The sequence below is a fragment of the Mustela nivalis genome (assembly GCF_964662115.1).
Source record: "Mustela nivalis genome assembly, chromosome: 2".
Lineage (NCBI taxonomy): Eukaryota > Metazoa > Chordata > Mammalia > Carnivora > Mustelidae > Mustela > Mustela nivalis.
The window spans coordinates 74,018,643-74,032,617 of record NC_139021.1 but is presented as its reverse complement, the minus strand read 5'-3'; the positions used below and the strand labels follow the sequence as shown (position 1 = coordinate 74,032,617).

The window sequence follows — 13,975 nt, the reverse complement described above, 5'->3', positions numbered from 1 at the left end:
TTGGATCCCAGCATAATTTCAGAACCCTCAGGGGTAGGAAACGTCCACGGGCAAATGTGGCTTTCTGTTATCGTCTTCAGTCAGTGATTCTCTCATCTGTAGCTCCAACAGATTCTCTCCTGTGCTCCAGAGTCTTTGATCCAACTATCATATCTCCATTTGGATATCACACAAAGATGCTTAATTCCACATATCCAAAATGGAACTCATCGTTTCTACCAGCCTTAACCCCCAAAACTTGCTCCCTTTCTACACTCTTTCTCTCACAGACTTCCACCTTCTACTCCGCTGCCCCCTGTGGTCTTCATCGACTCTTCTCCCTATTTCACTCCCTCATGTGCACGCAGACACTATAACCTAGGCACTTGAACTCCCGAGAGACCTTACACACCACCCACCTCTCTCCTTCCCCAAGGCTACCTGTTCTAGCTTGGGCTGCCAGGCTCGTTCATGGTGCATTGAAATGAAACAGCTCCTGACATGCCTCTGTTTTCCTGGTCTTGTCAGACTCATTTTTACACCACAACCACGAGGGGTTTCTAGAGTCTCCGGTTTCCCTTCTGTAGCTCCCCATTCATTCACTGACCTGGACTAACGCTGTCCAGCCTTCATGGAGCTCACAAGGAGCTTGGTGTAAATGCCAGTGTCTTAAGACAGCCCTGGGGGGACAGGGGGTTCCTAGGATCTGGACCTTGCCTGGACTTCAGCCTCGCCCTCTACAATCACCCAGTTCTCCAGCTGCTGCACTTATAAATATAACCACGGTGGCAAATGTTATCCAGGCAGATCTCTTTCTTGTGAAGAAAGACTCTCACTTTGAGTCAAATCACTAATTTAAAGAAAAGTATTTGAAAGTTAAGCCAGAGGAAGTTTTCTTAGGATTTTCACCCACTGGAAATGTCAGCACCTTACCTTAGGTTCTTTTAAGTAACAGTGCATGGCCTGAGTAACATCTGCAGCGTGGACTGCATTGTGGTAAGGGTTCTGACTGTGGTAATCCTCTTGAATCATAACTGCATCAAAGACAAAAGACCCCAGATTTCACTGTAGCTGAGAAACATGTACAAGTACAAAGATTATGATGATTTCAAGTTTTCCATTTAAAATTTTCATGTGGCTATCAGCTAACTGTTCAGCTTCAGAGAGATGATAATCACCTCATAACTCACATGCATACCAATGAATCAATACCATTTGACCACTGACTTGTTCAAAACTTTCAGAAGGTACTCATGTCAAAACAATAAATGTTTTTCTCTCTTAAAATGTGAATCTATCACTGTGCCAAACTTCCCTCTTTTCAATGTAATTTAAAAAGTTTCTCAGCTTAATTAACAAATAGTATAATTCATTCAACACATACTTGTGTCAAGTACTGTTTTAGATTCTAAACAGTTACCAGTGAACAAATATCGATATGAAACTAAAATATGACAGTTACTGGGGGAGTATAAACATGAGCCTACAGGTGCCTCATCAGTGAGGTACGTTCTGGATCTGGGATTAATTTTTCAGTAGTAGGGCTGGACCTTCTGCTAATCCTACTCTCTGTTCAGTATCTGTCATGCTCATGAAAAAGTAGATTAGGATTAGGGTAGAGCTGTCCCCACTGCCATCAGGTCTGCAGTACGGCCCCAACAGCATAACACCCTAATCTACTGGTCACTGAGTCAAGTGAGTCAATTCCACAGTGATAAACCAGGACTCACCAGTGAGAAGGAATGAGCACTGGGATTCTATATTTACTTTAATTCACATTTTCAAACAATCTTTTCGTTTTTCTTAGTATCCATTTTTCTATGTGTTTTATAATTTATATAATATATAAGTATATTACAGGCATATAAATTATAAATAAATATACATGAGAAGTTTCTCAAAGGCCTAGGTAATGAATTTATCTTCCTTTGGTATTTAAGAGGAAAGAAAATATTATCTTCTTCTTTAAAAGAGTAAGAAATAATCCTCACACTTCTTTTAACATAGTTGGTGAAAAACTTCAACTTTTTTCCTAGCACAGCAGTCCTAAGCAAATATCACCCTACTTGTTTAAACATGTTAAAAATAATCTTTAAAATTTACTGTAAAGAGATTTCTGGGGTCAGAAAAAGAGAACACCTAAATACAACGTACTTGATTTTTTGAAGTCTGAGCTTTCAAACTTTTTAAAAAGGACAGAAACAGTGTCATCTTTGTAATAAAGCAGTGGTCAGTGTAAGAAACCGACTGCAGAAGTGTCCCACCTTCTTCCCTTTGACCTCCAGCCATGGCTTTGAACCTTCAAAGCTTCCTGGCAGAGAGGTGCTGCTCATCCATCTGATGTGCTTTGGCCAACAGGATGTGGTGGAAGTGACGGAGAGCCAGTGCCGAGACCGGCGGGGTGCAGGGGGTCGTGGGGACACCAGCTCTCTCACGGACACTGGCCACTAATCCTTGAATAAATTCGGCTTGTTGTCAAATAAATAAATATTTCCTCCTTTTTTGTTTTTATTTTTAAAAATTTTTAAAAGATTTTATTTATTTATTTGACAGACAGTTATCACAAGTAGGCAGAGCAGCAGGCAGAGAGAGAGGAGGAAGCAGGCCCCCCGCCACGCTGAGGAGAAAGCTTGATGCAGGGCTCGATCCCAGGACCCCGGGATCATTACCTGAGCCAAAGGCAGAGGCTTTAACCCACTGAGCCACCCAGGTGCTCCTCTTTTTTGTTTTTAATGTGAATTTATTAAGGTGCCAAACTCCTCTGCCTCTTTTTAATTTAATGGGAGACCATGGACAGCTATGCCCCAGGAAGCCCAGTGTCCCCCAGCTGAGGTCTCAGGTGAGGTCCCAGGCAAGGCCCAAGGAGTAGCTGGCCTACAGTCAGCTGCGGGCTCGTAACTGAGCTCAGCCAGACCACAGGAAGCATTCAGTGACCCCACAGACTCGGAGCTAAATGAATGCATGTCATCTCAAGCCACTAAATTTGGAGTAGCTTGTTATTACGGTTAAGCAGGTTAGAATCACTTACCTAAAAATCTACGAAGTTTCATCATATCTAAATGGAAGTACTCAATTAATCCATGAAGACTAAATAAATGAAAGGTTAAACTTACTAGACTATTTCCTAAAATGAAAGAAGAAGAGATATTAGTAAGAAATAAAGGCTTGCATCATTGCACTGTGCTTCCAAATATGGGTTTTGAATATAAAACATGGGGAGTACAACTTCCCACTTTTTGTCCATATAAAATTTACATCCTTTTATTTTACCAGCTATGAACTTTAAATCTCACATCTCTTTTTTTCCATTCTAAGGGAAAAAATGGCTTTGTTTCATTTTTCTACAACCAAATAAGATAAGCATTTTTAAACCGATCAATTTTTTGAAAGACACCAAAATAATTACAATCAATAGAAATTTTTAAAACTATCCCACACTAAGCTGAATGTAGCTTCCCAAAGCACCCAAAACAAGGCTGCACTCCCTTCAGCGACCCATCCCTCCACTGAATGAGGACATTTAACTGAATGAGGACATCCAAAGTCAACTGCCTTAGCTGCACTGTGTGTTAGGTGGAGGTTGTGTTTAATCTTCAAGATACAGAGCTAGGAAGAGGGATCAATGGTCTCAAGATCAAAGCTTTGCACCTGACCACTTGACTCCCTCACACTTGTAGCAAGAAATCTGAATAGCACCAAGGGGTGGGGGGCGGGCAGTGGTCACGAAACTAAACAGAATTCTATTCTATCACTCTTAAGTTCATGGTCAATACTACACAGCAGTCTTACTATGTTTTTCTAGCAAAATGGTTAATTTACCTCCTCAAATGCCTATTTTCAAGGCTCTTCTACTCTTCTCAAACTTTTTTTTAAAAAGTGTTTGTTTATTTATTTATTTGACACAGAGATAGAGAGCAGAAGTAAGCAAAGCGGCAGGCAAAGATAGAGGGAGAGGCAGGCTCTCTGCCGAGCAGGGAGCCTGATGCAGGGCTTGATCCCAGGGTCTTGGGATCCTGACATGAGCTCCTCTCTTCTCAAACTTCTGACATACTTCCCATTCACCACCTCATTCTCAACAGGCTCAGACTTCACAGAAAATGTACAGTTTTGCTTTCCTTTTCAAAGCCAATCTCTCCAACCCCCGTAGAGTTTCTCAGAAACCTTGCTTGGATATCCTACCAACACACCACCCCACATGCCTCGTCCTCCATCCCAGCAAATCAAAATATCCCTCCTCAGTTGCTCCCTATATTGTTCAATAAGCGTGAGCAGTTGGACATGCTCTAGATTTTCTTATCTTTCAAATAATAAATTGTATTTGACTCTCTTGGCTCCCTCCAGTGACACCTTCTCTAGTTCCCTACACAGCTAAATTTTCTGATGCAGTGGGGACGACCTCATCCTCAACTTCCACTCATCTGTCATGACAGCGGAGTCAACACTTGTATAGAAATTACATTTGGAAAAACTACTACTGTTGAAACGGTTAGTTTCCCTTCCAAGATGTGACTCTCCATTTTTGATACCTTTTATTGTATTTCTCAGGGTTTTGTAGATTTCCTCTAGAAAGACAAATATGTTGTGGCTTAATTAAAAAAATGTAAGTTTTAAAGAGTTATGAGCTTAAAAGTTATTGCCGGCATTTAGACAGTAAGAATAACATTACCATGATCTTAGTGTTCTCTAAGAAATCCATGATTCTTACAAAAATCTATAGAGCACTTAAGTACTCCCACATTGCATAGTAATAATACTTATGAAGAATTAGAAAGGACCACTGGGCTAACCTCATTACTCAAAACTGCCTAAACAACTGTCAACAGAAGCCATGCCTGAGGAAAATAGAAATCAACTGAAAAAGTATCTGAATGAGAAACCCTGGAAAAGATGCAGCTGACCAAAAGATACTCTTTTTAGAAAACCTGACATACCACCTTTAAATGATATTTCTTTCAAATCTTTTAAAAAACTAAATGTTAAAATGCATTCAAATCCTGATAACACTCTATTGACGGTTTGGAACCATCTGTGAAGAAGTGAGCTGTATTTCTGTTGTTATAGCTGTAAGAACCAACTTTGCCTTGATACTTCACAATGTATGTTCAAGCAAATAATCCAGTTAAAAAAATAGAAGGTACGAATAGATATTTTTCCAAAGAAGACCTATAGGTGGCCAAGAGTTGGATGAAAAGATGCTCAGTTATCACTAATCATCAGGGAATGCAAATCAAAACCATAATGAGATGTCACATTACACCCGGCAGAAAAGTTATCAAAAAGACAAGAAATAAAAAGTGTCAGTAAGGATGTGGAGAAAAGGAAACCCTCTTGCTCTGTTGATGGGAAGATAAATTGGGGCAGCCCCTCTGGAGAACAGTAAGAGGATCCTCAAAGAATTACAAGGAGAACTAACATATTACCAATTCCACTTCTGGATATTCATCCCAAGAAAAGGAAACACTAATTCAAAAAGATATATGCATCCCTATGTTCAGTGCAGCATTATTTACAACAACAAGTTACGGAAGCAACCTGAGTCCATAGACAGATGAATGGATGAAGACGATGTGGTATACATATATAAAGGAATATTATTCGGCCATGAAAATGAAGGAAATCTTGCCACTTGCAACAACATGGATTAATTTTATGGACATTAAGCTGAGTGAAGTAAGTCAGACAGAGAAAGACAAACGCCACATGATCTAACTTGTATGTGCAATCTTTTTTTTTTTTTAAAGATTTTATTTATTTATTTGACAGATCACAAGTAGGCAGAGAGGCAGGCAGAGAGAGGAGGAAGCAGGCTCCCTGCTGAGCAGAGAGCCCGATGCGAGGCTCGATCCCAGGACCCTGGGACCATGACCTGAGCCGAAAGCAGAGGCTTTAACCCACTGAGCCACCCAGGTGCCCCTGTATGTGCAATCTTAAACAAAAAGCCAAGCTCATAGATAGAGAGAATAAATTGGTGGTTGTTGGAGTCAAGGGTTGGTAATGTTGAGAAAGTGAGTGAGGGGTCAAAAGGTACAAATCTCTAGCTAGAAAATAAGTCTGGGGGATGCTATGTACAGCATGGTGACTATAATTAATGATACTGTATTGTAGGGGTGCCTTGGTGCCTCAGTCAGTTAAGTGTCTGACTCTTGATCTCAGCTCAAGTCTTGATCATAGGGTTATGACTTCAAGCTCTGTGTTGGCCTCCAAGCTGGGTATGGAGCTTACTTAAAACAATAAAATAAAGATACTATATTACATATTTGGAAATTGCTAAGAGAGGAGACCTTAAAAGTTATCACAAGAAAAAAATTGTAACTATGTACAGTGATAGATGTTAAAGACTTTCTATAATTGTTTTAAATATATACATATATTAAAGCATTACACTGTATACGTCAAGCTAATATAATGTTATGTATGTCAGTTGTATCTCAATTTAAAAAATGGGCAGGAGTTTCTGAAAATGGCGGAGTAGTTGAATCCTGAGATCACCTCTTACAAAGAATACACCAAAAGCAAGTACACACAGAGCAAGCCTCTGAGAACGACCTGAAGACTAGCAGAATAGCTTTTCCACAGCTAAAGATACAAAGAAAAAGCCACATTGTGAGGGGTAGGAGAAGCAGAGATGTGGGCTGGTCAGAACCCACACCCCCAGCTTGGTGACCCACAAGCAGGAGGAATATCATAGGTGTAGTGATCCTCCCTGAGAAGTGAAGGGTTCAAGCACCACATCAGGCACCCCCTGCCCTGGGGATCTGCACCAGGAAGACAGTCCTCCACAACCTCTGGCTCTACAGCAGGTTGTAGATCCCAAAGCTTTGAAAATCAACAAAGCTTAACTCCAGGAGAGCTGCAGGGCTATCTGAAGCCAAGATTCCACTCTTAAAGGGCCTGCACACAAACTCACTTGAGTGCTTGGGCCATACATTATGCAGTAGGGTCAGGGATCTGCGGGTACTTTCTCCAGGAATGAAAGCATTTTTCTTGCCCTCCTCCTGTCTAGCCAGCCTGATGCTGGTGGACACCAGTTCTGACACTATGATAACACTGCTCACCCTGGCCAGGTGTTCCCCTGTGTACCTGTCCGGTTCAACCTACCCAGCACAGAGAATACCCCTCCAATGTGGCTCCCATCCTGTTGTACATAGCAGGCAGCCTTAACTGGGATTGGTATCTGTCCCTCACAAAGTGACTACTGTCCTGCCACACTCAGTGAATGGCCTCAGCTGGGACTGGCATCCCACCAAAGTGGTCCCTCCCCTACAGTCACAGCCAGCCACACTGGGGGCTAGCCCTGCTCCCCAACTAGTCCCAGGGTTCAGCCACAAAAGGCGGCACATATAGCCCACACAGGGGAAAACCCTGGAGCTCCTGCTTATAGTGACCTGCAGGTAATGCACTAATGGGCCCCACAAGATGTCTTCTACATAAGGCCACATGTTCAAGACCAGGAGACACAGCTGATTTATCTAATATATACAAGCAAAAACAGGGAAAGGAAGAGAGCAACATGTTTCAAATGACAGAACAAGACAAAACCTCAAAAAAAAAAAATCTAAATGAAATGAAATTAAGCAGTCTACCTCACGAAGACTTCAAAGTAATGGTCATAAAGATGCTCACCAAACTTGAGAGAAAAGTGGATGAACTCAGTGACAATTTCAACAGAGACAGAAAATATAAAAAAGAACGTATCAGAGCTGAAGATACATTAAAATGAAAAATTCAGTAGAGGGAATCAATAGCAGATTGGATGAAACAGAAGAACAGATCAGTGATGTGGAATTCAGGGTAGTAGACACCATTTAAATTGAACAGCAATAATGAAAAAAAATAAAAAATGAGAAAGGTTTCAGGGACCTCTGGGACAATATCAAGCATACTAATATTCATATTATAAGGGTCCCAGAAGGAGAAAACAGAAAGGGAAGGGGCAGAAAACTTATTTGAAAAAATAACAGTTGAAAACTTCCCTAACTTGGGGGAAGAAAATGGACATCTAGGTCCAGGATGCACAGAGAGTCCCAAACAAGATGAGCCCAAGGAAGTCCCACATCATGACAAATAATTAAAATGTCAAAAATTAAAGATGAAGAGAGAATCTTAAAAACAGCAAGAGAACAGCAACTAGTTATGAACAAATGGAACCCCATAAAACTGATTTTTCAGCAGAAACTTTGCAGGCCAGAACAGAATGGCATGATATATTCAAAGTACTGAGAGGAAAAAAGCTATAAAGAAGAATACTCTACCCAGCAAGGACATCATTCAGAATTGAGGGAGAGATAAAGTTTCCCAAACAAAAGTTAAAGAAGTTCATCACCACTAAACAGGCCTTGTAAGAAATGTTAACGGGATTTCTTTGAGCAGAAAGAAAAGGTCAAAAATAGAAGAAAATTATGAAGGAAAAAAGTCCTACTAGTAAAAGCAAAAATGGTAAAGGTAGTGGACCTGCCACATATAAAGCTTATATTAAGGTTAAGAATCAAAAATAGTAAAAATCAACTGTATCTACAGGATTTACTTAGGAAATACATACCATATGACATTAAAGAAACAAAATGTCATGGGGGGAGTAGAAATGTGGTTCTTTTAGAATGTGTTCAAACTTAAGTGACTGTCATCTTAAAACAGACTGCTGTATACATGAGGTGTTATATATGGTAACCAGGAGCCAAAAACCTCTAAGAGATACACAGAAAATAAAAAGGAATAAAAACACAACACTAAAGAAAGCAATCAAACCAAAGGGAAGACAGCAACAGAAGAAAACTGAGAACTATAAAACAACAAGAAAACAACAAAATGGCAATATATACCTATTAACAATTACTTCAAATGTGGATGGACCAAATGTTCCAATCAAATGACACAGGGTGACTCAATGGATAAAAAATCAAGACCAACCTATAAACAGCCTGCAAGAAGCTCATTTAAGACCTGAAGACATATATAGACTGGAAGTCAAGAGATAGAAAAAATACACAAGGAAAAAAAAAAGAGAGAGATAGAAAAAATATTCCATGAAAACACAAATGAAAAAATGCTTGGGTAGCAATACTTATATCAGACAAAAGAGTAAACTTAAAAAGAAAACCTCTAACAAGTGACAAGAAAGGAATGAAGAATAAGAAAAAAGAAACATAATGATGAAGGGATCAATCCAACAAAAGGATAAAAAGAAATAGTAAATATCTATGCATCCAACATAGAAGGACCTAAATATACAAAGCAAATATAAACAGACATCAAGGGAGAAACTAACAGTAATACAATATTAGTAGGGGACTTTAATACCCCCCACTTAATATCAGTAGATGGGTCATCCAGACAGAAATCAATAAGGAACAGTGATCTTAAATGACACCTTAGACCAGATGGACTGAATGTATATATATACACAGAACATTCCATCTAAAAACAGCAGAATACACCTCTTCTGAGGTGAACACATTGTCCTCTCCAGGACAGATCACATGTCAGGCCACAAAACAAGTCTCAGTAAATGTAAGAACACTGACATCATACCAAGTATCTTTTCCAATCACAACAGTACGAAACTAGATTACAAAACAAAAACAAAAACAAAACAAAACAAAACAAAACCAAACCTGGGGAAAAAACAAACATGTGGAGGCTAAGCAATATGTTAAAAAACAGCCAAGGGGTAAAAGAAAAACATCAAGAGAAATTCAAACATACCTTGAGTCAAATGAAAATGAAAATACAATGTTTCAAAATAGGAGACACAGCAAAAGCAGTACTAAGAGGGAAGTTCAGAGTGATAAAACATACCAAAAGCACTAAGAAAATTATCAAGGAAACCATCTAAGCTTACAGTTAAAGGAACAAGAAAAAGGAAAAAACAAAGCCCAAAGTTAATAAAATGAAGGAGATAATAAAGATCATAGTGGAAATAAATGAAATGGGACTTTAAAAATAATAGAAAAGATCAATAAACCTGAGAGTTGATTCTTTGAAATGATAAATAAAGTTGATAAAACTGTGGCCAGGTTCATCAAGAAAAAAAGAGACAGGACTCAAGTAAGTACTATCAGAAATGAAAGAGAAGAAGATACAATAGACACCACCACAATACAGATTTTAGGAGACTAAAAAAACAAGCATATGCCAAAAAACTGGACAACCTAGAAGAAATGGATAAATTCCTAGACACATTTAATCTTCTAAGACTAAATCACAAAGAAACAGGAAATCTGAACAGTCTAATTATTAGCAATAAAATGAATTGGGAATCAAAAACCCCCCAACTAATGAGTCCAGGACCAGACGGTTTCACAGAATTCCACCAAGCATTCAGAGAAAAGGAAGTACCTATCCTTCTCAAACTATTTCAAAAAATTAAGAGGAAGGAATGTTTCTGTACCAGGCCAGCATTACCCTGACACCAAAATCAGACAGACACTACAAAAAAAGAAAACTACAGTCTAATATTTTTGATGAACATATATGCAAAACACTCAACCAAATACTACCAAACCGAACTCAACAATATATTAAAAGCATTATATACTACGATCAGTGTTTTATTCCAGAATGTAAGGATGGTTCAACATTGCAAATGAATCAACATGATACATCACATTAACAAAATAAAGGATAAAAATCACATTATCCTCTCAATAGATGCACGGAAACCATTAGAAAAATTCAACATCCATTTATGATAACTCTCAAAAAATGGGTATAGAGGGAACATACCTCAATATAAAAAAGACCAAACACGACAAACCCACAAATAACATCACAGTCAATGGTGAAAAGCTGAAAGCTTTCCCTGTAAGATCAGGAACAACAAAAAAAGAATCCCCACAATTTCATTCAGTACCGTGCTGGAAGTAGGGATCACAGCAATCAGACAAGAAAAAAAAAAATAAAGGCATTTAGGTTGTGAAGGAATAAGGCCATAACACAGGCTTGGCAACAAAGGTCCCTCACATACCAGACAGATTTCGGGGTGACAAATCATATCTTGCTATTTCACACATAATCTCTCATTCCTATAAAAGGAATGTACTCTACCAGATGGCAAGTACTTTATTGCTTGCTGTGGGCAAGCTGGGGCCATTTGTCTTTGCGGGAATCACTGAGTTTTGCCTCTTCCCCGACCTCCCCACAATGTCCTCTGGTGAAATGCCCAGAGTAAGGAATACAGAAAGCACTGGATCAATAAACAAGACAGGAAAACTATATACTTGGATACCATATACATGTATCATTCAGAATTAATTTCAGGCTAAGCGGTTTTAAAAGCAAAGCACTTCCAATTAAATTGTGAAGATTAAAAAAACTCTTCTTTGGCCCATTTGCTTCTCAATAATCTCTCTTCATGGACAGCATTCCTATAACTTTTTGGTGGCTCTATTTAACTGAATATGAATATCACCATCTGTAAAATCATAGGTGGGTAGCTAACTCCTAACAATCAATCTTAAGAAGAAACCATCTGGCCAACTCCACAAAAAGTAATGAGATGATTAAAGTGAAAGCAAAGTATTAAATTAACTAATGTAGCTAGTGGCTATTCTGCCCATCCCACACACTGTCAACCTCACTCTACTTTTATCACCAAGATCCCTAACAAGCAGGATATGTGCTTTTTAGAAATAAAATTTAGAGAACAATCACTTATTTCGATGAGTGACAAGTGTCCCAGTAGACTAATAATAGGCTATGAGCTATTACAGTTTATATAAGGCTAAATTTTGAAGGTGCTAAGGGTGGCAGTATTTTATTTACGTTTATCTTGAGATAACAACTGAAATAATATTCATATTAAGTTAGAAAAAAAGGTATTTCCTATATCTTAGAAGATAAGTCAACTGATACTTTACTGCACATAATATTTAAAAAAAAGAAGTACAACTGTGTGAAAGATACTAGAGAATTTTCTGTGTGGACATACCAAAGTGGGGGCAGGGAGAGGAACAGAAGAGTCACCAAAGGGCAAAAGGGAGGTGGAAGAAAAACAGAAAAGGAAAGGAAAAAGGGGGGTGGGGCAGGGAAGCGGGAAAGAGGTAAGAAGATAAGACAGAGTTCATGGTCTTTATCGTTTTACCCAGAACAGTCAAATTTATTTTCTGTCAAAAGTGTACAAACAGAAGGTGATTACAAAGCTATTTTCACCTTACATGGCCATACATATTATAGGGAATAACATAGTAATTCTAAAAAACTAGATCCTCTTTGATTCTCAAGATGAATAAAGTTGTATCTCCTTGACCATTTTCCATGTCTTTCTTATGAAATGAACTTCACTCCAAAGTAAATTAAGAAAAAAAAAAAGATGGTGATGTTGAAGTATATCGTAGTGAACTACAGAGCCGTTACTTCATCCTAAACACTCAGAAGTGACTTTCTCTCAGTGCACTTCCAACTCTACTTCACTTACTAAAAAGATGCTTAGACAGGGACAAAGTCCAGTTGAACAACATGTACCATTTTTTATGCGAAAAATTTTATCGTAAATAAAAATGATTCCCAAAGGGAATCCTCTTCCTGTTCCCAAAGAGAATAAGAAAATAGGACACCTACCCCTAAAATAAAACAAAACACAGGAGGGGGTAAACAAATTAGAATCACCTAGTGTTTTCAGATCACTCATATTCTATAGATTCTGATAAGACTCCAAAGAAGCTACAAGCTCATCCCCATTCAACCATGGAGAAGCAGTGTCAGAGGGAACCACTGATTAGAATATATCCTCTCTCTCAAGTGTTCACAGAAAGAAAAGCCTGAGGACCACAAAGTCAGAAGAAAGGATATCTTTCAAAATGTCATTAATCTACCACATATCTGTGGCTATCAAAGCTGGAATACAGCATCAGAAGATTCACTGTAAATAGCCACAATCCAAAAGAAACCAAAACAGAAAAATAAAGAACATAATGAGGTAATAATTTCACTTTGGGTTATCCATAATAGTAACATGAATTAGGGTGATGATTATAACTTTTGATTACTGCTAAGAGGAATGAAAAAATAAAACTATGACAGTGATTCTCTGGCTTAGATAGAGATCAGTAACTAAGAAAAGGGACAAAATGGTGTTCTTCTGCCAGCAGAGGGCTCACGACCTAAAGAAACAAAAGCAACGGGCCTATACCATCAAGGCAGCAGTCTAGAGTACACAGTAATTTGAGTCAAATTCTTCACTTACCATTTGTTAGTCTATCAAATAGAAAGATATCAAAATTCCAATTTCCAACTTTTTCCAGCATACACTGAAATGAAAACCAAACATTCCTACTGTAATTTAATTTCAATAACAGTCTGTCTCTTGTAGATAGCCCATAGAGCAGTTAGTGAAAATGGAAAATGATCTGAGAAATGCTAAGTATCATTTTCTTTTTAAACATGACATTTCCAGCTGACTCTAAAAACTATCCAAATGTATGCTTCATTTGGAAAACCAAATATTATTTTGCTTTCCAAGTAATGAATGTGCAGGTATGGTTAATGCTTTTTTCAACTCACTCCTATGAACTTTTCAAGAATTTTAATTTAATACCACAGAAGTGTGGTTCATACACTGCATGGGTCTAGAAACTAGATTTTAAAAGTCTAGTAAAAATAAGTTACAATAGCTGAGTACTTAATATATTCCATGCTGTTAAAAGTGCTAGTTCTCTTTTAATATTCGTATCAACACTGTGAAGACGGCACTGTTTTCAATATTCATTTACAGATGGAGAAACAAGCTAAAAGTAACTGCCTTGAGCAGCTAGAAAGTAACAGAGCTGCGATCGAAAATAGGTGGTCTAACTCTGAAAATGAGGCACTTGACATCTATTTTACACTATGCTTAAATTATTGGTTAGTCATTTTCTTAAAAAACACTCCCAACTTGCAGGCACTCATTTATATTCTTTAACTATCCTTATACAATAAGTAATAGCATTTACTACATTTATTTTTAAGGTGATGTGTATTTCAGTTAAACAAATAAATCCCGTAACAACCCCAAAATGAAATT

The 13,975-nt window shown here is 38.2% G+C and overlaps 1 protein-coding gene across 4 annotated transcripts in view; it reads right to left on the bottom strand.

Moving 5' to 3' along the window:
* PDE7A (phosphodiesterase 7A) overlaps nucleotides 1-13,975 on the bottom strand; it is a 123,055-nt gene that overhangs the window by 12,947 nt on the left and 96,133 nt on the right. For all 4 annotated transcript variants that reach the window (XR_014308364.1, XM_082719135.1, XM_082719137.1 and 1 more), the window contains exons 5-7: nucleotides 13,160-13,223; nucleotides 3,008-3,103; nucleotides 913-1,013 (exon numbers count right to left, since the gene is read on the bottom strand). Coding sequence is in view for 3 of the 4 variants with exons in the window: in XM_082719135.1 (XP_082575261.1) it covers nucleotides 913-1,013; nucleotides 3,008-3,103; nucleotides 13,160-13,223 (261 nt within the window). In the remaining variant the exon portion in view is untranslated. The remainder of the gene's footprint in view (nucleotides 1-912; nucleotides 1,014-3,007; nucleotides 3,104-13,159; nucleotides 13,224-13,975) is intronic.